This window comes from Gobio gobio (genome assembly GCF_949357685.1).
Source record: "Gobio gobio genome assembly, chromosome: 14".
Taxonomy (NCBI): domain Eukaryota; kingdom Metazoa; phylum Chordata; class Actinopteri; order Cypriniformes; family Gobionidae; genus Gobio; species Gobio gobio.
Genome location: NC_137107.1, coordinates 41,567,162 through 41,591,003, shown reverse-complemented (window position 1 = coordinate 41,591,003; position 23,842 = coordinate 41,567,162). Strand labels below are relative to the sequence as shown.

General features: G+C 35.7%; 2 protein-coding genes across 3 annotated transcripts in view; both read right to left on the bottom strand.

Annotated features, from left to right (window-relative positions):
* Positions 1 to 613: 613 nt before the first annotated feature.
* LOC307137960 (uncharacterized protein) overlaps positions 614 to 23,842 on the bottom strand; it is a 213,326-nt gene continuing 190,097 nt past the window's right edge. Inside the window, exons 1-5 of one of the 2 annotated variants that reach the window (XM_079836014.1) lie at positions 10,633 to 10,831; positions 8,452 to 8,781; positions 8,169 to 8,327; positions 4,551 to 4,654; positions 614 to 1,391 (exon numbers count right to left, since the gene is read on the bottom strand). In XM_079836014.1, coding sequence (XP_079692140.1) covers positions 1,332 to 1,391; positions 4,551 to 4,654; positions 8,169 to 8,327; positions 8,452 to 8,781; positions 10,633 to 10,690 — 711 coding nt within the window. In that variant the 5' untranslated portion in view covers positions 10,691 to 10,831 and the 3' untranslated portion in view covers positions 614 to 1,331. Of the gene's footprint in view, positions 1,392 to 4,550; positions 4,655 to 8,168; positions 8,328 to 8,451; positions 8,782 to 10,632; positions 10,832 to 23,842 lie in introns of those variants that run through there. The other variant, XM_079836013.1, reaches the window with a different exon arrangement.
* LOC307137663 (uncharacterized protein) lies at positions 10,927 to 22,107 on the bottom strand. Its single transcript, XM_079835476.1, has 6 exons — positions 21,987 to 22,107; positions 18,380 to 18,748; positions 18,221 to 18,253; positions 18,065 to 18,142; positions 17,691 to 17,813; positions 10,927 to 11,409 (listed from the first exon to the last, which is right to left on the bottom strand). The coding sequence occupies exons 1-6, from the start codon at positions 22,042 to 22,044 to the stop codon at positions 11,102 to 11,104; spliced, it is 969 nt and encodes a 322-aa protein (XP_079691602.1). The 5' UTR covers positions 22,045 to 22,107; the 3' UTR covers positions 10,927 to 11,101.

Sequence of the window (23,842 nt, the reverse complement as noted above, 5' to 3'; positions counted from 1 at the left end):
AATAAATCAGCCTAAATATCTATTCACACCAAAACGGACCAGCACAAGAATGTTTGCAAACCTGAGTGGAAAAGAAAACAATTGTGGTCATCAATGTGTTTTAGAAAACAGATTTCATGAATAATTTAAAGAACTTTCCTGTGGTAAAACTTAATGCACAGTGTAATATAGTATGGTTTAAACATATATTATAGACAGATGCTGGTTTTATGATGTTGTTAAGTGAGAGAAAAACTGAATCTAGGTCATGTGGTTGTGCATGGTGAGGACCAGTACGGCCGGAAGGTGCATTTATCTCTCTAAATTCAGCCAAAATCTGAACATATAGCAACAAAATTAGTTTTATTTTCCTATATAAGCAATGACCTGGTGTATTTACTCTGTTTTAAAATGTGATTTCTGTGACCGGTTTTATTTGTTTGGTCAACAGAAGTACACACAAGTGCATCACGTTGAAAACAAGGTCGAAGGAAACCAAATGCACGGCACTTTCCATTTCCTGCCATTGACCTGTCAATGTCACCACAGTTTCCACCCGGAAACTGAACATCTACGCTACCGCTCTCTCCTTCTTTCTTTTTTGCATGTAATGACAACAGTCACAGACAGTCAATGGTTTTCACACACTTTTATTGCAAATGACAAAAGAAACCGCAGTATGAAAGTGCCAGTATCAACATTTCTAAGAAGGCTGAAAGTCATCATGGCCGACATCTGTATAACATAAAACTCAAACCTTTCATGGTTAGACACAGAAAGCTACTTAAAGGGATAGTTCACCCAAAAATGATAATTCTTGTCATCCTTTAGGCTACTCACCCTCAAGTTGTTCCAAACCTGTATGAGTTTGCTTTGTTGAACACAAAAGAAGATATTTTAAAGAATGTTGGTAACCAGACAGTTGACAGCACCCATTGACTTCCACAACATGAGGGTGAGTAAATAATAAAAAAAAATAATTTTTGGGTGAACTATCCCTTTAAATGTGCAGTGTGTACTACTTTTATACATGTTTGAGTTGCATCACTTTGGGCATGAAAGTATCAATTAGTTTTTCATGTCAGGTTGAAACATCTTTTTCAGAGAACAAAAAAAAAAAAACGTATATAGAAAACAACATAATAAGAATAAGTAAATAAGAACAAAACAATCTGACAGTTGAGCTGCTACAAACAGAGAGATTAACATCTGATACCGCAATCGAAAGCTCAAATGGTTTCCACAGTATCTGAAGATTAAAACTATTTACAAAGACATCCTCACGAAAGACAGAAAAATGCAAAATACAGTCCACCGAACAGAGCATCACATTTGTCTTTCCTTTCTGGTTGTCATTGCGCTTCTTCACCCTTCTGTAGATCAAAGTAAGACCAGTAAACTGGTACTTGGTACTGTAGAGAGAGAGAGAGAGAGAACATGAAACAAACAGCCTTGTCATTTGAAATATGGATGGGATCATTTCATCAGAATCCTGTAGAATTTAAATGGTTCTGCTCTGATAAAAGGGCAGATTTGGCACACAACAAGGCTCAGATACACACGAGTGAGATCTCGCCGCGCGCTCTCAGAGAACTCGGTGGAATTGCAGATGTTGCTCAGAGATTGTACATTATGACATCATACAGTAATGTGGGAAGCAAAACCATCCAGAGAAAATATTTGTTTGAATTTATTCTAATTTAAAAAATGTACATGTTCTTTTAAGCTCTAGCTGTATACTTGCATCCGTACATCACAGATATTGAATTTATTGTGCACCTTATTGCAATGTGTTATTGTTGATTTGGGTCAAGGGTCCTTTATAAGGGAAGCGTTTAGAATTTGCAGTGCACACATTTCTGTATGCTTATCAGTGAATACCCGACAGACCTACTACATTTGACAAAATGATACATTACACACACACACCGTTTCAACATTTCATTGTTAAATTGTGTTTTGATTTTGCAGGTCGATTAAACATTAATATTGCAACATTGTTTCAATGTCTTTTCAACATGGGTGAATGAATTTTAATGTTGATTTATAAGTAATTTGTTAACCTTTTTACAATTATGTAGCATTAAATGTCGTTTTAACTACCTTTTGAAACTACAACAGACATTATTTCAGCCTTTTCAGCACTGAAGGTCAGTCAAGTGCTGCTGGGACAGTGTCACATCTGTATCGCACAATACAATGGACCTCATAAGAACTAAGCAAGATTTACTAAATGGTAAATGGACTGCATTTATATAGCGCTTTCAACAGACCCATGGCCACCAACAGAGATGTATAGTAACGAAGTAGAACTACTTCACTACTGTACTTAAGTACTAAAAGGCAGTATCTGTACTTTACTAGAGTATTATTTTTTTCTCCTACTTCCACTTTTACTTCAGTACATATTTTCGATGAGTTTAATACTTTTACTCCGATATTTTTTTTTATGTGCTGCATCGTTACTCGTTACAATTATAAAAATGTTACGAATCATTCCATTCCAAACCCACATTACCGCACATGAGAGAGAGAGAGCGCGCGCGAGAGTGCGAGAGAGAGAGACAGAGCGCGCGAGAGAGAGAGCGCGCGAGAGCCCCACGAACGCGCATTCACTGTCTTTAAAACAACACGAGCGTCTTGCGCTCAAATTGCTCTCTATTTGTTTACATAGTTAATGTGCACTGTGAAGTAACATATACAAACAATGAACAGCTGTATTTTTATTAACTAAGATGAACAAAGATTAATAAATACATTAACAAATGTATTGATCATGGTTAGTTCATGTTAGTTATTGGTCTAATACATTAACTAATGTAATGTTAACAAATCAAACCATATTGTAAAGTGTTACAAACAAATCATTTACTCAGAACACCTCTTGAAATGAGAATATAAGTGTGCTTACCCCATTTTTTTTGTAAGAGTGGTTATAGTAAGATTTAATGTTAATGAACTACAGTATTATCAGGTTATTTATATGACAATATGTAGAAAAATTACCTACCAACATTGTGATTGTCCTTTAGCTTAATCATTTGAAATAATAAAAACAATATGATGTTCAAACTTTTGACTACTTTCTTTAATAACTTCATAACACAATACTTGTACTTTTACTTTCAGTACTTGAGTAGTACATTTTAAAATAAACTAATACTTAAGTACAAAAAATGTTGAATACTTTAGTACTTCTACTTAAGTGTGGTGCTTAAAGAGCACTTCAACTTCTACTCAAGTCACTTTTTTGATAAGGAACTTGTACTTTTACTCAAGTATGTGTCTCTAGTACTTTATACATCTCTGGCCACCAAAGCGCTTTACATATTGCCTCACATTCACCCATTCATACACAGACGGCGGTGTCAGCTATGCAAGGCAGTTAGGAGCAGCTGGGATTAGGTGTTTTGCTCATGAATACCTCAACACTTGGTCAGGTGATAGAACCACCAACCTTCCGGTTAGTAGACAACCTACATGAACCACTGAGCCACTGCCGCCCAAACTAACAGCTTGCACAAGCGCAAACCCTCTTTTGGCGTCAAAAAACTACTGTCAGGATTTACTGGACACGCAGAAAGAAATTAGCACTGAAAAGGCGTAGACAGGGTTATTTTTGCGGCTGACCTTATTGCATATGCATTTGTAGGTGTTTCCATTTCAGACTGAAAATGTATGGGAGGAGAGTATTTAAATGAATCACAGAAGGTGATTTACTAAGGTTTGCGCCATAATTTACCGCCCAAAAAAAGCATGTCTTAAACCAGACGCTAACTGGTAGATTGCGTTGGTCATTAAATCTGTGTTCTTTAACTCTTTCCCAGCCAAACACGAAATTTTCCGTTATTTGTGAGAAAACGCTTCCCTGCCAAACACGGAATTTTCAGTGTTTTCACTGTTATATACGCTAGAGGGCGCTATTACGCATCTTCTGAATGAGTACAGAATCTCTTGATCAAAACACAGGCGGGAAAGACACACAACAAACAATCGATCCTATGTAAGCACATGCAGGGAAAGAGTTAATTTGTGCGTCGTCAGTAGATCACACGCAGAGCTTTCCACTCCCTTCTGCGCTTTTTTGCTAATTTGCCCTGTTTAGTAAATCTGGCCCTAAATAAAAATGGAACAAAAGTGCATAACCCTATATATTTGATGGAATGCAGATCACCAAAATAAAGAAATAAAAAATACTCTGCTTTGAAACAATGTCCATAGTGAATAAAATTAACTTGCAGTATTATTAGGTCATGTGATGTAGGCTACATATAGCATGCTACAGATCGACTGTTGCACTACTACTGTGTTTTTACAAAATAATACACAGTACACACTTGGCAGTATTTTAGTACGCTAGTAATCTATTCCTAACAGAAACAAAGACCTACACATTCTCATGACAATTCACTACTTTTTTCAGCTTTTATAGTTGTTTCTTATTCCTGTGGTTAGGGTTTATAGATATAGGCTATAGGTTAGGGTTGCATGTTTTTGCATGATGCAACATATACAATTTTGCCATCTTGTATGAATTATTACAACTTCTCATGAGGCAGGATCTCACTTACCCATTGGACGGATCCTCGAGAGGAGCCTGTGCTGCCGTCCTCCTCTTCCATGTGCTCATGCTCCTCACCCTCACTGGGTGGCGTCTGGTGAATGACCATTCGTTCTGAAAAAAAAAACATAGAGACATTAGGATTTAGGGTTACATATCGTTGAGATGCTATTATAGTTTTTCTTTTATGTATTTTACTGTGGCAAGCAGGGCGGGGCCAAGAACCGTGGGAACAGAGCGAGGCCGGTTCATTTTCAACTAAATGAAAATAAACAAAATTTACTTTGAAAACTATCTGAAATAATATGTAAAATAAAGGTTTTTATATTTTATTTCAGTTAACATTTACTGTTAACTACCATTTGTGTGTGAAACTACCATAATACAATTTCAAACCAGCTTTATATATGCTGAGCACCCTCAAATGCACCCTCAGTTGACACTGTAATAATATTGGTGAAACAGATTTGCACATTTGTGTCCCACCTATGGTGAGCATCAAATGCATCTATGTACAGTGTGTTTTTGCAGCGATGAGTAATGTAGCCAATCACAGATAGTTGTTGATCTCTTGAACACGATCAGAATCTCACCGCTCAAAACGCCAGAGTATTTATTCAGTGCTGAGTTAATGCAGGCTCGCGAAACCTTGTTAACAAACAACGTCAAGACACGATGTAAGTAAGAGATTTATCGTTGACAACTTCATTTTTATAATGGAACTTTGTGAGATTGCGATGAACTGACAAAGCAACAGCATTCTTGGCTCGCTTTCGAGGCTACTTTATATAACATTCATTGAATAAAACTATTGTTGCTAAGAGGACCGACGGCCAATTGCATGCAGCAAAGTTTCGGAATTGACATCTAAATATAAATGCCACTCTGCACGAGACAGAAATATCCTCCTGAGACCCAGAATAGAGGTTTTACCTCTGTAGAGGACATTATATGTTAGCGAATTTCTCTGACAACATACACAGTTTTAAGTCTGGATATTCTTATGAAATAGAAGACATTCTTGTGAAAATATTATTACACGTCTTTTTACATTACATATTGTCTCAAAACAAATTCGATAGATGGTATAGATGCATTGCCTAGAATGGGAATGGCATTCATGGCCATGTTTACACACATATTGCATAAAGTAAAATGGTATATCAAATGATTCTGTATCTTTCATAACATTGAGAATCATCTTTATACAAAGTTTGGATTAAAAAAAAAACTTGAATCATAAACATTGATTGGTGAATGAAAACAAAAATCCTATTGTTTGTCTATTCATGTCTTTTTCTCAATAAATGGGTTCTGGTGTCCTCTACAGAGCAGAGGATGTAGCATATAACATAGGAATTAACAAAGGTTTTTTATGCTCCAAACAATGTAATGACCGGAAGAAAAAAAATCTAAATTCACAAAACCTTTTTTTCTGGTTCTCAGGAAGATGACACGTTAAAATACTAGTATTAAAGCAATGTAAAAGCAGATTAACAGACCATTTGTAGCAAAATATTTTTGAAATTCCAATTATTGGTAAAAGTGATCACTTGTAAATAAATAATCATACATTTCTCACTGTACACTGCTATGGTGGAGCCGTTGCTTAGCCTATCTGCACTTTTTGATTCTGGCCTGGATTTATATGATTATAGAACTTATCTATAGTAAATGTGTGCTTGTGCAGGTCTAAATGAGTTCCAGACTGATCTAATCTCCATTACTGATTACTTTTTTAAATCAGAATAAGTAAATACCCTACAATGCTGTTTTTTTTTTTATTTATTTACTGACACGCAAACTAAAAACATTTCCTTTCCAAATAAGTCACATAAGTCTGCAGAGGATATGACAACAACATGTCTACACTGCAAGCAGGTGATGTGAACCAACACAAATTGACTGTTCCCATTATAAATCAACAAAGCTGTCTATACTGCAAATAGCATTGCATACACAGGGGTGTTAAAATGTGGACAAAGTTTGCATACAACAACATTATATATATATATGGGGTGTTAAAGTCGTTGCATGCAAACTTTGTCCAGATGACAAAAAACTCAACACAAAACAAAAAAAATAACCACTTGCAAGCCAACACAGCACATCTGAGAAAGAGCCTCAGCCGATTCAAATAGTAATGCAGGGAACTTAAGCAGTGGTTCTGCTTCAGGAACCAGGTTTTACATTGGATCTTGTAGAAAAGTAAACAGAAATGTCCTCACAATCAAATATATTGATATTAATTATATTAATATGAACTGCACAGGCCCAATGGTATAAAAATGAATAATATGACATTGGCTGAATAGGAAAATTGTACCAATAGTATTTTATAAATGCATAGACAGCCAAAGTGTATTAGTTGAAACACTGATGCTAAATATTTAAATAATATTATTTATACAAAATATGTTTTTTAGTTGCTTTCCACATTTATTTGGATTATTACACATTATTACTGTTCGGGGGTTGCAACTCTCCATTTGAGAACAATGCAATATATATAAATATAATTGAATATTATTTATGTATTGTGGAAAGCAGTACGGGGCTGAGAGCCGTGGGAACGGTGTGCCACACCGGCCTTGAGTTACTCACACTCACACATAAAAGGAGAGGACCAAGCCTGGGACGTTTATGCTGTGTTTTATTATATTTTAATGTGGCAGTTGCCGTGATGGGATGCCACTTTACTTTCATGTTATGTTTGTTTATTTTATGATATTAAAATTACGTTTGAACCTTCACTGGTTCCCGACTCCCTCTTCCTTGAACACAAACCTTGTTACATATGTAAAATAAAATTAATATTTTTATATATTATTTTTTTTTTACCTTAAAGAACACAATAATAACTGTTACTTTTAAAAGTAAAGTTAAAGGTGTGTTTGAATAAGCTCAACAGTTGCACTTCCTGTGCAGGGGGGCCAGACCGTTACAAAATCTGACAAGCTTTGACACAAAAGACCTGCTCACACAGCAACTTTGTGACATAGGCTATATTATTTTTCATATTACATGCACTTGCATCACACACTGTACTGTTAGTCAGTAAGAGTGTCTGGATGTTTGCATGACAACGTGCTGTTGTTTAGTCAGCTGAAGAAAATGTCCAATAATAAACGGACACTGGTTGTGATTTCAGTTTTGGGCTGAGTATAAGTGGTCAAAAAAGCCTCTTAATTTATATATAATTCTTAAAAAAATGTAATGTCAGCTTTACAGGAAAAACAAAAGTACAGTCAATAAACAGCAGATGATAAAGGAATGCAGTGCACGTGACTTCCATACAAACACGCTAGTACACTAAAATAAAAAGATAAATCTTCTATAAAGAACCCACATGGCTCAATTTTAAAGAACCCTTTATGCCAAAAGGAGAAATGTCTTAATATTTTAATGTTTATTTAAGGGTTATTTGAGTTTCTTCTAGTGATAAACTATGTTTACGAGCTAATTCATAAATGTAATGAACAATTTTTAAAACTAAATTCACAAAACGATCCCATGATGAAACGCCTCTTAAAGGTTCTGTATATGAAGCGCCTGACAGAATCCTTCAAGATTCTACTGTATATACAACCGTGAGTGTAATGAGTCTCAGTATTAAATTGAAGTTTACCTGATTTTTTACAGGATTTCTTCATCTTGCACAGACTAAAGGCCAAGCAGAGGGCCACCAGGCCGATGGCAGCCGCCAGGGACAAATACAATTTGAGATGTGATGGTGGGATTGGGGATGTATGGTCTGCAGTCTGGGTTGTTGGAGGCGAGGGAGAAACTTCAATAGAAGAAATAGACTGAATTAGATCAAATATTGTATGAGTTTAATTATGGTGGTCTTTTAGTCCTTTAACGGTTTTGGAATGTGTAGAAAAAATTATACTGTGACGGTAAAATCTTACCAGTTGTTGCATTTTTTAGCTGAGTGACACAGACAGATAGATCTGTTCCAGTTCCATTCACTTCCAGCAGGAATGGTATGTCTTGAGTCACTTTACAAACATAACGACCTGCATTGTTTTTAAGAATGTTTGTGAGGCGGAGCGTTGAACAGTTCTGTTTTTGTTCCTCATCTACTACTGAAAGTTTTGTCCCATTGATGTACCAAGCAACTTTACACTTTTGTCCATATATGCTTTTCCAGCAGCAGATGATTCGAGCAGAATCTCCCTCATTCACAGTGATGTTGGGTGGGCTCTGATCCACAGTCAGCTCCTCACCTGAACCTGTGACTGAGAAACAACAACACACAAAGAAATACATGAATGTTTTTGGCTGTTGTTCTTGATGTTGTAGTTTGTATCTTTAGGGACTTCTCCATTACTAAGACTTAAAACTGATAGTAATAAATAATTTAACCTTTTAAAACAGGAAACATAAAAAAGTGTAATTTCACATCTAAAAAATTTTTTAATTGCTTTTTAAATGTATTATTTTTCCAGGATGCAATGTTGAATTTTAATTTGCTAGGACAGGATAAAGCATACAAGGAAACACGTGTTTGATTGGACAAAATACAGACCTCTCCAAGTTACTAATTTTTTCCAGAGCTGTATATATGTATAAAAAAATAATTGGAAATTATAATGGTGTAAAAACACTGATAAAAAAAAGGTGGAAAAGAGAAATTAACATTAATGAAACTTTATGTAAAAAATTATTAAACATAAATAAATAAAAGACCAAAGTCTTTCTCTTCCAATGCTTTTGGCTAAACAATATACAAATATATGTACAAATATCCTTAAAGACCTTTTCCAAGGAGTTTGCTTATGTTTCTTTTTCTGCTGTGCGTTGTAAAGTTCTACATTTTGCTGAGGTTTCAACATGTGTACCATTTTTCCACATGATATATACATGATAATATATGACACATAATTACTTTATCTTGGAGGTACATTAATAAACATACAGACCCATATATGACTCATTTTGGTCTAATCAGCTCGTATCTGCCAAATTTTCCATAGAATCATTATGATGTAATTATTGCTTTAACACGCTCATTGTTTCTGCTTAAATGAATACATGATGTTGGTTAACTGTATGATTTGTATGATCTTAGAACTGTACATTTCTACAATATGGACATTACTTTGACAGTTACCAGGTAGTAACTGATTATTTTTAATCTGGATTACGTAATCAGATTAAAAAAATGTAATACTTGTAATTATATTATATTATATTTTAAAATACTCTTAATCAGAATTTGGTTAGTTTTTTATTGATTATATGATTTCTTAATATTCACAAAATGCCAATAAATTATTCAGAATTCTTCTTTTTTATCTTTTAAATTTCAATTTCTGATTTTTTTTGTTTTTTAGAATTGCACATATGACCAGCCGAAAAATGTAACCACTTTTCATTCTCTTTGTATTTTTATCAATTATATTATTCAAATCAATGTTATAAACGCATTATGTCAAAAGTAATCTAGAAGCAGTCTGATTATATTACCTAAAAAGTGTAATGTAATGGATTATGTTACTAACTACAATTATTATTATGTAATTTGTATTCAGTAATGGACTACAATTTGTAATCTTCCCAGCACTGATTGTAATGTAGAAACATGCATTTTCTGTAAAGCTGCTTTGAAACGATGCATTGTGAAAAGTGCTATACAAATAAATGTGAACTGAACTGAACTGAATAAATATCCAAACATGAACTGCTTGTTGTTCACAGGATGTTTATAATAAAGTCTACAAATGTTGAGTGACTAAAAATCGCAATTTAAATGTATAAATCTTTCCCCTGCCTATACAGCTCTTCCTCATAAAAAGTACATTTAAAAATAAAAAAATATGCAAGTTAATTTGTAAATATCAAAGATATATAACGAACCAGATGAAAAGTTACACAAAGGAATACAATTCAGATGTTTCTATACAGAGCTATGTGACAGCAATAAATGATAAATAAGTGAGTATGAAATCGTAAGCGCAAAATAAGGTCTCAAGCTGAATTCAGGAAGGCAAACATTTGATTCACTTTATTTTGCACTAATATTGAATAGTATCCTTGAATGTCTGTCCTGGTTTTCCACTCAGGAAGGAGTTTTGCGTTGTACTTACCTCTGAAACAAAGGCATGACACGAGGATCCCACACAGGAGTCTGGAGGAACACTTCATTTCTGAGCATCTGCTGAGAATCTGAACTCCACTTTACTCCCACATCACAACCTTTCACACGCAAGAGACACTCGTGCTCTCAGATTTTCTCTGAACATCCCCTACCCCCCCTAAACAACCACGCAACTAATTTTTGTCAGCGCGAAGCCCAGAGTAAACCACAACATTTATCTTGCACTCGAACACAATGAACACAACCATGAACACGCACAAATAACACAGAAAGATTCATGCATGAAGTTGAAATTTTTTTTTTAATATAATTTCAAATGAGTTTGGTTACAATCTACTGTAAGAATTTAGTCACAGTCATTGAAAACCCTTAGGAGTCTGCAAACAAGCTATGATACAGGAAGTGACATCATAGACCCGAACAGAACAGCACACCCAAATCACCATTTCCTGTCTGTTTCACAGAGCTGTAACAGAAACGGTCACGTCTTCAACATCAGCCATTAGATTAGTCTTTTCAGCAGTGTCCAGAGAAATGGTTTTGCTTTCATTGTCATGCATTGGAGATGAATCTTGTTCAAAGTCCACAACTACAACCGTCTCTTTATCTTCATTCTTTTCCTCTTCTGATGCAGCAGCAGCGACTTCAGGTTTCTCTGTGTTGTCCCTCCCTTTCTCCCGTTCAGAAACTTCAGTTTTATTTCTTTGTGTCTTTCCGGCCTCCAGGTCTTCATCCGCTCCTTCTCCTGATTCTACAGCACGTTTAACTGTTTTGGATTGAAATATGAATATACAGTATATATGAAAATCAGTAAGATTTCAGCAACATCTAAGGGTATTAACTTACTTTAACTACTTCAACTGTGGTACCAAACCTATTATTTAAATTTGCTTACCACACTGAGTCATAACAAAGCGACAAAAGAAGTGTATTGGTGCTCATGCATGGAAACAAACTGTCTGAGAGTATTAGACACTGACTATATTCAAACCAACCCTGTGACCACAAGTTTATACATCACTGCTGTGGTTTTAAAATCTGAATATTACCGGTATGTCAAGTAGGGATGCAACAATACAGTTAGTCCCCTGTTCAATACATACCTCGTTTTTTTAACCACGGTTTTCGGTTCGGTTCTGATGGCTTGTCTCATCAGTTTTTTGCTATTCTATTCTTAGGCGACCGGAACAGCAAGAGGTTAAGGAGAAAAAATACTATTTTTTTATTGCAATTTTCTTTATTTTACTTAAAAGACTTGAAAAACCTTACTTAAACTTAAAACTTTACTTTAAAACACACAGTTCAGAGCTGTACAACAGCATTTAAGTATGAGATTGAATGAATAAATGTAAAAAATAAAACACTACATAGTCTTCACTATAAAATATACATTGATTCTTATTAAAGCTACTGTATTAAAGTTTTGTCTTTTGTTGTTTTATTAACATTAAAGGAATAGTTCCCTCAAAAATGAAAATTCTGTCATCGATTACTCGCGCTCAAGTTGTTTTAAATCTGAATAAAATTCTTTCTTCTTTTGGAAATAAAATATACTTTGAAGAATGTTGGAAACCAACCAGTTGCTGGTCCCTATTGTAGGAAATAATAATATGGATGTCAATGGCTACCATCAACTGTCTGGTATTCAACTGTCTGTGTTCAACAGAAGAAATGAATACAGGTTTGGAACAACATTAGAGTGAGTAAATAATGACATAATTTTAGAGGTGAACTGTCCCTTTAAGGACAGCGTGTTCACTATAGGCTGCCTGCTGTCAATGTAAGACCTGCACGCATCTAATATACAGACACGCTAATTTTACTTTCACTTTAGACATAACCAACTGTGTTTATGTTAACCTTGTGTGTATTTGACAGTATTAGCGCAGTAAGACTACTTAGTCCAGTAATTACGTGTTTGACAGGCTTTTAGTGCTCACGCTCAGAGAAGTGCATTTTAAAACAATGCATAAGCACGCGAATGAAATGTTTAACTGCCAAGGCTTTAAAACGCTTGCAAATAATGGACTTTCGTGATTGTGAATAACTATAGTGTTCTGTGAATATATTCTACCACTAACGTGTGATGGGAATGGATGTCGCGTTGTTCGGTATATTAGGATGGAGGGAAATGATAGAATGTGAAGAAAAATTATTAATTAAATGCAAAACCGAAAGAAAAAAAATGCAATTCACAAGCACATATTGAACTGTGAATTCCATACCGAACGGCTCAATATTATATTGAGAATTGTGACATCCCTAATGTCAAGGGTTTAGTGGTCTTTCTTAACAAAAGTAAAAAAAACTAAAAAAAAACTTGGCTGTCTATGTGGTAGAAAGGCGGGAGGTATTATGGTGCTACCTAAAACTAAAGAAAACGGGGGCTGTTCTTTGCTTTTGTCAAATAGGTAGGAAAACTTCAACACCCATAATGCACTGGGCATGTTGCCATCCAAGGCCACATTCAGTCTGGTCCTATTGGATAGGCTTGACCAGAGTCAAATAGCACCTTGCTTAAGTAGGAAATACCTCTTAGCAAAATTTTTGTCACAATGGTGTCAACTTGTTTTCTTCTTTTTATGCGCATTATGGTATATTGTAGGCCGGTATTGACGATAACCGTGATTTTCAAAGCACGAAATATCGGCATCATGTTAATTTAGGGTGTGGCAATATACCGATAACCACAAAATGTAAAATTAATAGGACTCTTAGATAGCATGACACGTAAATACTTCAGTGTCCCGAGTCTGACTGGAGCCCATGTTTTTTTTCTCCCTCCCTATTACACATTGTTGCAGCCATAAAAATAGTTCAGCTTTGTTTTTAATGTCAAGGTAGTTATGTTTTGTTTCGTTTCTTTTTTAAGTTAATTTATAATAAATGTTTGGAGCAATTTTTGTTTGTTAAATTAAAGTTTTTGTTTTTTAAAGTAGGCCTAACGACCATGTGGCCAGCGGCCGACACTGAGTTAATCACATGTTTGATCAATTTAGCCTCTCAAATCAACACTTGACTTGTCTTGCCTATAATAGAATCTATAGATATAAAACACTTCAAGCATATCACAATGTTAGTTTAAATGTTTACTATCACCACCACAGTAAAAACGCATTTTTAACAAGCTGAGGCAGACTGATGCTGCTCGCAACGGCGCTCGCAAACAAAAAGGGCTATAGCCTACAATCTAAACTAATAAACAAAATAAAAATGTTAAAAAAACATGCAGGTTGTCTTACCTTAAACCTATCTGCAAAATAAATATAAATCCAATATTCAATTGCCCCGCTATAGGCTATGCGAATTCAGTTCACGTCAACGAAAGCAAAAGAGCTGCATTTTATTTATCATCAGCTCATTTCAAGATCAACGGCCGCAATAGGAGAAAGAGTGACCTAGGCACTGGCAAGAGCATTTAGTCTCATTAGTTTTAATGAAGATGATTGTGTTTTTGAGCATCTGAGACTTAGGCTACTTTCACTTTCACTGGCGGCCATTTGCTGGCTTAATGCTTTAGTGATATGATAATCATTTGCGGTGATGCGTGTTGCAGTAGCGCCGACTGTCATATATAGCATAACACACTCACGCGTTTATTTTTTAACAATTTGCCCGGAGTAAAATGTTTATATTTGGTGTAAAAAACCAGATGCATTCACACACCAGTTTTGTCTGAAATGCGTCCCAGATCACCTTCTGATTGAGTGATCAAACTAGCTCCGCTTCACCTTCTTCATTGCTCTGGTTGGTTGTAGCGTTATCCTATTGCGTGCAGGGAATTTGAAAGACAACCGTTTATCCCGCCCCTCGGATTGAGCCCTGACAATGGTGAGTTCCCAGACAGTTCTGGCTTGTCAGGCTAAAGACAAACCACACTGAAAAAAATATATATTTTACGGCTTGTTCAAATTGCTTAATTAAAATGAGCTAAGGCCACACAATTGCTATACATTTTGTCCTAACTTAATTTGATTGTGTTCAATCCACTTAAATATAAGTCGAATGGAAGTGTACTTAATCTGTTTGTGTTGAGATTGCATGAATGATTTGTGTTGCATTAACTGAAACTGGGTGGGGCTTGTTAGTTCCCAGCATGCTTTGCATTTAGCTAAATCAAGAGAGAGTAAATGTTGTTATTTTATATGTTAAGGTGTTATTTTATGTATTTTTTAGCTAGATGAGATGATTGTGTTTAATAGTGTTTAATATTCAATTATGTTGGAATTATTAGAACAATTTAAATTACAGTGGGTTACCATTGTGGAGACGAGTGGACATTTGCTTAGGACATGGACTAATATAACTAATGTCCTAACACCTTTGCTACTTAGTATTCAATATTCTAATGTGTGCTATTGCTAGCTAATGGTTTGTCAGCTAGCTAGTGCAGTATTATAATTCAGTTGTGTAACATTAAATTATATGAAATTTAAGTGGATGAATGAATATATGGAATTGAATGCCTGAATCATGTCAGGGAGCCATTCACTTTGAGACTACTGAATTGGGTCACTTAAAATGTATTCATTCCATGATGTTGAAGTTACATGAACAAATTATGTTTGTTTAACTTAATTGATTCATGTGGGACCCATGTACACAATTAAATCATGTAAATCCAACACTTTTTTTTCAGTGCATGTGCAAATTCATAAGTCAACACCATTGCTGAGTATTTTTTCCTTAAAACTGCAGTGAACCAAAGACAGACTCAAAAACGCGGTTTGAAATCATGTTTCTGACTTCACAAACTACCTTGTAACCAATACCGTCAATGTGTGGGTGGGCTTTAGCATATCATTAACTATTCTCTGAAGCAGGGGAGTCTCAAGAGAAGACAGGTTATCCTGGTATATCTTTCTGTTGATATGGAAAATCGTGTACATGTAGCAATATAGCGGGTGGATTATGTATATAATGTATATTATGATGTTATGATGAACTATATGCCTTTCTCCACTGACGTTCTGTGATGTTCAAAGCATTTCTAAGGATGCTGATTTTTAGAAGGCAGCTGACTCTGAGATAGCGACCAGGAACATGGTTTATGTAGCATTAGCAACACATTATTAGCTGTTTGATAACAGTCAAGCTAAAGGCTACATATTAATTACTGTTATGTGTCTGACGTTGTAGAGAGCGATACATAAAACACATTACCATTCTGATACATCGACTTGTAGACGAGCCTGTATAATTCACTCTTCCTCTTCTTCTTCTGAATCAGTTTCTGGTTCAAACATATATGGCTGAATTAATTAACCAGTATTTCCACTTGCCATCATGGAGCATAAAGTTGAGCGAGTGGAGCTGGTTAGGAGGTGGGGATAATTTGCATATTCATGAGTCCACGTATACTAAATGAAGCAAGAGGTGTAGAGTTACATTCAAGCTACTGTATTTTAAGGCATAAACATTTTTTTCACAGCAAAATATGTTGAAAAAATGTCATTTTGGTGATCAAAGATGAGTTTTAAGGGATACAATTATTGACTACAGTGGTCTTTAAAGGGGTGATGAATTGAGAAATCAACTTTCCCCTGAGCTTTTGATATATAAAAGTTCACCATGATATAAGAATATCCTGTACATTTCGGAGCTGAAAACTTCCTTGTTAGTCAAAGAAAAGCTTTTATTGACACCAGGCCCAGAAAACACTCGATCTCAGAATATGTGAAACGCTGCCTCAACAGATAAATATGTCCGCCTGATTCTGTAGCCCCGCCCACCGACTCGTGGAGCTAAGCGGATCACGCTACCGAGCAATAAACATGCCGAAGTTAGCATATTGCACTGTGCCTGGTTGTGGAAGAACACAGCCGCTGCATAAGCTTCCTTCGGATTCTAATATTGGAAATGTGTGGTTGGACTTTATTTTTAATGAATATCCAGCTCACGTGGGGAAGACATTGCACGTATGTTCATTTCACCGGATTCATTTGTAAACAAGAGACTGGATTTGCAGACAGGATGAGATTACATGAATGAATGAAGCAACAAACTAATGTGAGTAAAAAATGTTTTTATATGTGATAGCATTACATTGTTACAGATCAAAAACAATGTTACATTGTGTACATGTCTAACTAAACATAACTTACCACTGTCACAGGGCTCGCAAAGCCCAATGTCCCGGGGCTATGTTTTTTTCCAGACAAGCTACCAATACATATCATCTTATATAGTGAAATAACATTCTTTTATTGATGTGTGTTGTTCACTCTCTTGACTTGATATTTGAAGGAAAAATACAATCGCGGAAGTTTTGTTCAAGCTGTCTGCAACGTACTTGGCGTGCACGTATATCCACCGATCGGGCAGGCCAAGTAATATAAAATAACATTCATATTAATTGCGGGTGGATGAGCGATAAATCATTGTGGTTGTTTGATAAAGACGTTTTGCGAGCCCTGAGGGATGAATCATTCTGGTTGCCACACGCTTTCAAAACAATGCCTCACGCGTACTCATGGGGGAGCCGAAGCTCATTAAATATGCAAAGCTTATCCAATCATAACAGTGGGCGTTTACTTCCAAGTCTTCAGTGCGGCACGTCCATTAAAACCGAGCGTGTCTTGAGAGAGGCCCAAAACCAGGGCAGAAAATAGCCTATTACTCATTCATTATGATGTTTTTGAATGTAAAAACCACGCAAACGTCACAAGTAGACCTCAGACAACAGTATACAATTTTTTAAAAGCCAGTTTATGACACCTTTAAGAGTTAAACACACATGAACACCACCAAAACATCATAAAACTTTTTTTTTTTTTTTTGGTTATCAGTGAACAACATGGCAGAATACCAAAAATGTAAAGGTATTTAGCAGTGAGATTGTCAGGCTTTTTTATTTACAACAAAATAAGCTAATTCCCTGCATAAAATATGCTAGCATTGTAATATAACAATAGAATATGTAACAATAAAGTTATATTTTTGGCTCAAACCAAATCTTTTAATTTTGTTTAGCTGGGTTTTTTGGGGGGTTAAAACTAAACAAGCAACTAAACTACATAGTGAATTTTGTTTTTGTTTAACAGTTACCTGGTTTTGATACTGTGGCTTGTTTGTCGTCCCTGTTCAGGTAAAAGAACGCCATCAGCAGACAGATGAAGGGCAGACTTCTGAATATGTAAATCATCACTACCTCACGTGAAGTTGAACTGCCTGTGAAAAGCAATTGATCTTTTTAACAGCTGGTCTTTTTAAGATCTTATAAAATCATAAAACCTACCCAATGCACGTATGGGATTTTAGTTTGCTTTGTGGCACATCCTACTTTTTAGAGAAAATTTGAGGGAATTCTACATAACTACAACACTGGAGTTAGTAAACCTAGAACTCTTCAGTTTTTTACGGTCCGATTTATTTATAATTGATGTCTAAAAAGGATCCGCATTCATTGTATAACATCTTACCTTTTGTTCTAGGATCCAAATAATTATACTCCTCATCTTCTGGACTTATCTTTGAATGTTCAAGTCCATCTGGCTTTCCTTCAATGAAAAATATTAATGATGATAATTAATTCTGACACTTGACATTTAGCCTGCTTCTTTGCTGTAAATACTCACTGGCTGCTGGGCTGGAAACCCTATGAACATTGTCTGTAAAACAGCAGAAGAATCTGATTATCTTACAGTCCTTAAATCTGATATTGCTTAAGTGACATTACATTGCATGTCTTTGAAAATGGTGATCTTTTAAATGTAATTAGTATGAAACAATCTCACCTTGAGTTGAGTATGAAACAATCTCACCCTGAGTTGTCGTCTCAGGGCTGTGTTTATGGGCAATGACATTCAGGGCTATTTTTATTCCCTCTTTTTCAATCAGGTACGGTATGTCTTTAACCACTTTACAAACATAATCTCCTGTGTCATTTTCATCTATACTCGTGATGTTTAGAACAGAACAGTTTTTCATTGGGGACATTAGGAATACCCTCTTTTCTGCTGGTATTCTTGCCCCATTCTTTAACCAAACCACTTTAAATTCATTATCTTCCTCTGTTTTATTCCAGCAGCAGCTGATTTGAGCAGATTCTCCTTCATTCACAGTGATTGTGGATGGGCTCTGAATTACAGAAAGCTCATATGAACCTGTGAGAGACACAACAAGCAGGTCATAGATATTTAATATTTAGAAACATTGTGGGCTGTACGTCCATGGGATGTACATTTGGAGAAATATATGAAGAGATTTGTCCCAGCAAGCAATGGATGAAAAGTTTAAGAATGGCAGTTGTAATGGTGCTTTGAATATAATGTTAGAGAAGAAATAATCAATAAGAACAAAAACAGGTTGATAGCCACAAAATATTTTAATATGTAGTGTATTCAATGGGCTTCATTTATGAAACTGTTTAATAAAAAAGAAAATGCAGGCTGATTCAGGTTTTACAGATGAAATGAGTCTTATACTCTAAACCCTAACGCTCAAAATAATTAATTGGTTTGAGTAGAGCCAACTCAAATTAAACAAATTAGGTCAATCAAATGAAATTTTATGAGTATTTAGAACTTTATTTTTAGAATTTTTATTTTAAGTGTCACGATCCCAGTTCGGTGTGTTTTGTTTTCTATGGACTTTTATGTTGAAGTGTTTTCATTGTTTCCATGTTCTCTTCCTGTTTGGTTTGTCTCTCCTCCTTGTCAAATCAGTTGTTACTCATTGTTGTGAGGTCTTGGTTTTCAATTATGTTTTGCTAGTCGTTAAATGTATCTGGATGTTTCTGATGTGTTTGCGTTCGTTGTATGTATTTGTTTATGCTGTTCTCCTATGTGGATCGTGATTTTGTTCTGGGTCAGATGTTCTTGTATTTTCATGAGTCTTGTAATTAAAAGTGTACATGCATTTGGATTCTCTCTCAGTCTCTCCAGTTAGCAATTCATTACAATAAGTAATGTGAATTTTTTAATTGGTTTGAGTTTTATGAACTTGTTGTTTCTTTTAATTTAGACAAACTTAAAAATGGGATTTCTATTTCCCAGCATGCTTTGCCATGACACTCAAAGGGAGTAAATGCTAAAAGCATTGTTACCAATTAGCAAGGTAGCATTTATTGAATTAGCTAGTTAAAGCTAGCCAAGTTTCCACTACTAAAAATATTTGAGTTGATAATTTTTATATAAATGAATGAATTAGCTTACTCAAATATTTGAAGTTAGGAGCAATTAAAATGTATGAGTACAAAATAAAAATATGCACGTTTGAGTTTACAGTGTAGCATCTGTGACAGAACACATGCATGTTAAAGGGTTAGTTCACCCAAAAATGAAAAATCTGTCATTAATTACTTACCCTCATGTCGTTCGACACCCGTTAGACGTCCGTTCATCTTCATAACGCTTCGAAGCTTCATGATGTATTGTTTTGAAATCGGTCATCACTATATAAAGGCCTGTACACGCCGGGCAAATATCGCGCGCTTATCGCCAGCTTTTTCCGGCGCGTCTTGAGTGTTCACACCCAAGCGATTTTCACTGGCGGTGCGGCGAGTGAACGTGCACATTCAGTAGATGCGCTCCCGGTACACAAGGTGGTGCTGGGGCACTTTGCGCTTCTGACACTCGCTTGTCACACAGAAGGAGAAGAGAGACAGTATTTACGTGCTTGCCAAAACCACAGATATATTATGTGTATGGCCAAAACCATTCACACACTTTTTACTAACTGGCAAGCAGCATTAGCAGCTCATCTTCTTCTTTGTCTACTTACTACTTCTTCGTCGTATCGATGTGTTCTCGGCAAGAGCGTTTTGTGCTTGAGCGCCACCCAGTCGTGTTTTACTGTAACTTCAGCAGCTCCAGGCACGTGAACAAAAGCGCCGATCTCATTGGTCGGCCAGTTTTTTACGCGCCGTGTCAAAATAAAAAACTAACCCGAGGCGTTTTTAAAAAAATGACGCTTTTACGCCTGGCGTTTTGCGCATCGGTGTGCACACTTACATTGGCGCCCTTTGTTTAGTCCCGAGGCGTTAAACGTCGGCGATAAACGTCAAAAGCGGTGTGAACAGGCCATAAGTCGTTATTTACGTTTTTTGTGCACATTAACTATTCTCGTCGCTTCATAAAGTTATCGAAGAACCACTGTAGTGAGATGGACTTTGTAACGACGTCTTTAGTACCTTTTATGGGTCTTGAGAGTGTAAAGTACATTGTGCCAATAGAGGCCTTTCTGAGCCATCGGATTTCAACTAAAATATCTTAATTTGTGTTCCGAAGATGAACGGAGGTCTTACGGGTGTCGAATGACATGAGGGTAAGGAATTAATGACAGAATTTTCATTATTGGGTGAACTAACCCTTTAACATGCATGTGTTCTGTCACAGATGCTACACTGTAAACCCAAATATAAGTTGGCAAAAAAATTGAGCCAATCAGTTCCATCAATATTTTTGTAATCATATTTTTTGGTTTCACTTTATTTCGATGGTACACTTTAGATACTAACTATAAGTAACTTTGCAACTACATGTCTACTAACTCTCATTAGTAGACAGTAGTAGTATTAGTAGACTGTAGAAGACTGTTAGTAGCCTGTTAGGGTTAGGGTTCAGGTTAATAGAATAAATTGACATGTAGTTGCAAAGTTAGTGATAGTTAGTAGAATGACTTTTGGCAAGCATCAAAATAAAGTTAAAGTAAAGTTAGCAGATATTAAGCAGACAGTCTGCTTATACTCTAATGAGAGTTAGTTGACATGTAGTTGCAAAGTTAGTTATAGTTAGTAGAATGACTTTTGGCAAGCATCAAAATAAAGTTAAAGTAAAGTTAGCAGATATTAAGCAGACAGTCTGCTTATACTCTAATGAGAGTTAGTTGACATGCAGTTGCAAAGTTACTTGAATAACTAGAATAGTTGGTAGAATGTCTAAAGTGGACCATCAAAATAAAGTGTTACCCATTTTTATCTGTCATAACAAACAACACCTGTTGTAAACTGTAGAACAAAACATCAATGTTTTCATAATAGCAACCAGGTGAATAACATATAAACCCTATAGCCACAAAACCCCACAGACAAATGCCATAAGGGCCCAAAATAATACATTAACTAATGCATAAACTACATAAATGCCCTAATATAACTAAAATAGGAATTACAAATTATTGAAAAAACTAATATCAAATGTGTTGAGTAACACAGGGTCTAAAAGGTTTTTCTTACTAAAATACATGTATTGTCAACATTTCAAAATAAATTATATGGTGATTCACACTTTCTCCAGAAGTATAAAAACGATGTAAAATTAAATGTCTCCTCAAACCTACAAACATTTTTAGTTTTCTTTTTTATTCATTTGGAGCTGGTGTTTAGGGTGAATGTGTTCTTACCTCTGAAGCAAATGCAGGACAAAATGAGACCACAGATAAGAGGGCAGGAAAACTTCATTTCTAATTCAACTAAATTCTAACTAAATCACTGACACACCCGCTCACATTAAAACACACGAACAGTCATAACTTCCTGGACTGTCTGTATCTCAATCCCCCCCCCCCCCCCCTTTCTCGTCTATCTTCTGGTCAATCTGCGGCATATCATAGTTTTAACATTTACCAACAACATTTTTTAATTTTTATCAATATTCTCAAAATGGACCTAACTTTACCCAAATACACACAATTCATTGCTGTGTAACTCAATATGTGACTAGTTTGATGACATTTTTTTCTGATGTTGATAGAATTTATTTTATATTAATTTACAACTCAAAAATAAGCATGACACAATAAATAGATGCAACCGCAAACGACTGAACACTCTTTTTACCTGCCAAACACATAAAGGATGCAAATGCTTTTTGTTTTCTAATGCAGTGACATTCAGGCATCCACTGTAAAGTTCTACATCAGTTTATTTTAAAGGCACCTCATTTTATTTTGGCCATCTCCTATAATTTTTCAGATGGCCCAGTCTTTTTTGATTGGTCTACTCTGCTCTGATGAATAACATAGGCTAGCATTATGCACATTTATTACAAACAAAAAGTAAAGTAAAACTGGAATTCTGTTCAGCATTGGTTCTTTTACATTCACAGACAGCTATACTGGACACTATATGAAAGGCACAATGCATAATAGGGGCACATTAATGTTGACCTTTTGAATGACTTTTGAACATCTAAATGCATGCTGGGCACTTCATTAAAGACGTTATGTTCTCCTGTCTCTTTGCTAACATTCGCCTGCAGACTTCACGTGTTAATTACGGGGTCGGGAGCTGCTGTGGTTGCTTTGAGCCCTTCAGCTCTGCTGTCATCTCTGATGCACCTGTGATGCAGAATGATTGTTTTCCGGAGCTGGTTTGACCACTGCTGTACTTCTTAAAAGAAACAGCAGACGCAATGATGTCCTGAATGATATGAGCTAGTCATTGGCCACAGATATAAATATACTGTGAACAATTAAAGCTGCAGAGAACATTTAAAAACAACCTCTTCTACAAATCAAGACGCTTTACACATTTGTGCATGTATTGGATGCATTTCAATATTGTTTACTCAAACACACCTCAAAATCTTCAAAATATCTAAATCATCTTAAAGATGGACTACACCTCAACTTCATCCATTTGATCTCACAGGGCATCTTCTCACAGGGTATATTGGCAGGAAGTGGTTACGACACCGTCTTGATAAACAGGACGTCCATCATGGCCTGTGAAGAGAAAAGGGTCGACAGAGAGTGAAGATCAGAGCTGGTGGGCTTGTGGTTATCTGTGAGATGTCTTTAAAACATTTCACACTAGCCGGGTTAAAGAAAGCTGTATGGAGAGTCATTTGTCTCCAGTTGTCTTTGTTTTCTCTTGGTTTTATGATTTTCTGTTTTGTTTGCTTTTTTTTTGTTATTAGGTCAGTTTAATTATGAAGTTCATTCTGTTGCTTTTAGGAACCATTTGTCCTCACCAGGTCATATGGAGAGATAGAAGTACATCCTCCCACAGTACAGCGGGTGAGAGTATGATTTTACACACCTTTACTCTGGGCATTGATGTGTGTGAAGGTTCATTTTATTTCCTTCATGTCAAATGTGCTCATATAAGCACACGTTACCATGGGAATCACCAGTGCAATGATTGACAGGATCATGGTCAAACCAGAGTAACTAAACAGTAAAAAAAAATATGACAAATATAATATGCAGTGCATGCATAATTATTAGGCAAGTGGATATCATAATCATATTTTTTT

Excerpts from the sequence above, each read along its gene's own strand:
- LOC307137663 (XM_079835476.1), bottom strand. The coding sequence starts at position 22,044 with ATGAAGTTTTCCTGCCCTCTTATCTGTGGTCTCATTTTGTCCTGCATT. Across the intron at positions 18,749-21,986 it reads GTCCTGCATTTGCTTCAGAG|GTTCATATGAGCTTTCTGTA; the intron begins GTAAGAACACAT and ends TGTCTCTCACAG. Across the intron at positions 17,814-18,064 it reads TTTGGATCCTAGAACAAAAG|GCAGTTCAACTTCACGTGAG; the intron begins GTAAGATGTTAT and ends TGCTTTTCACAG.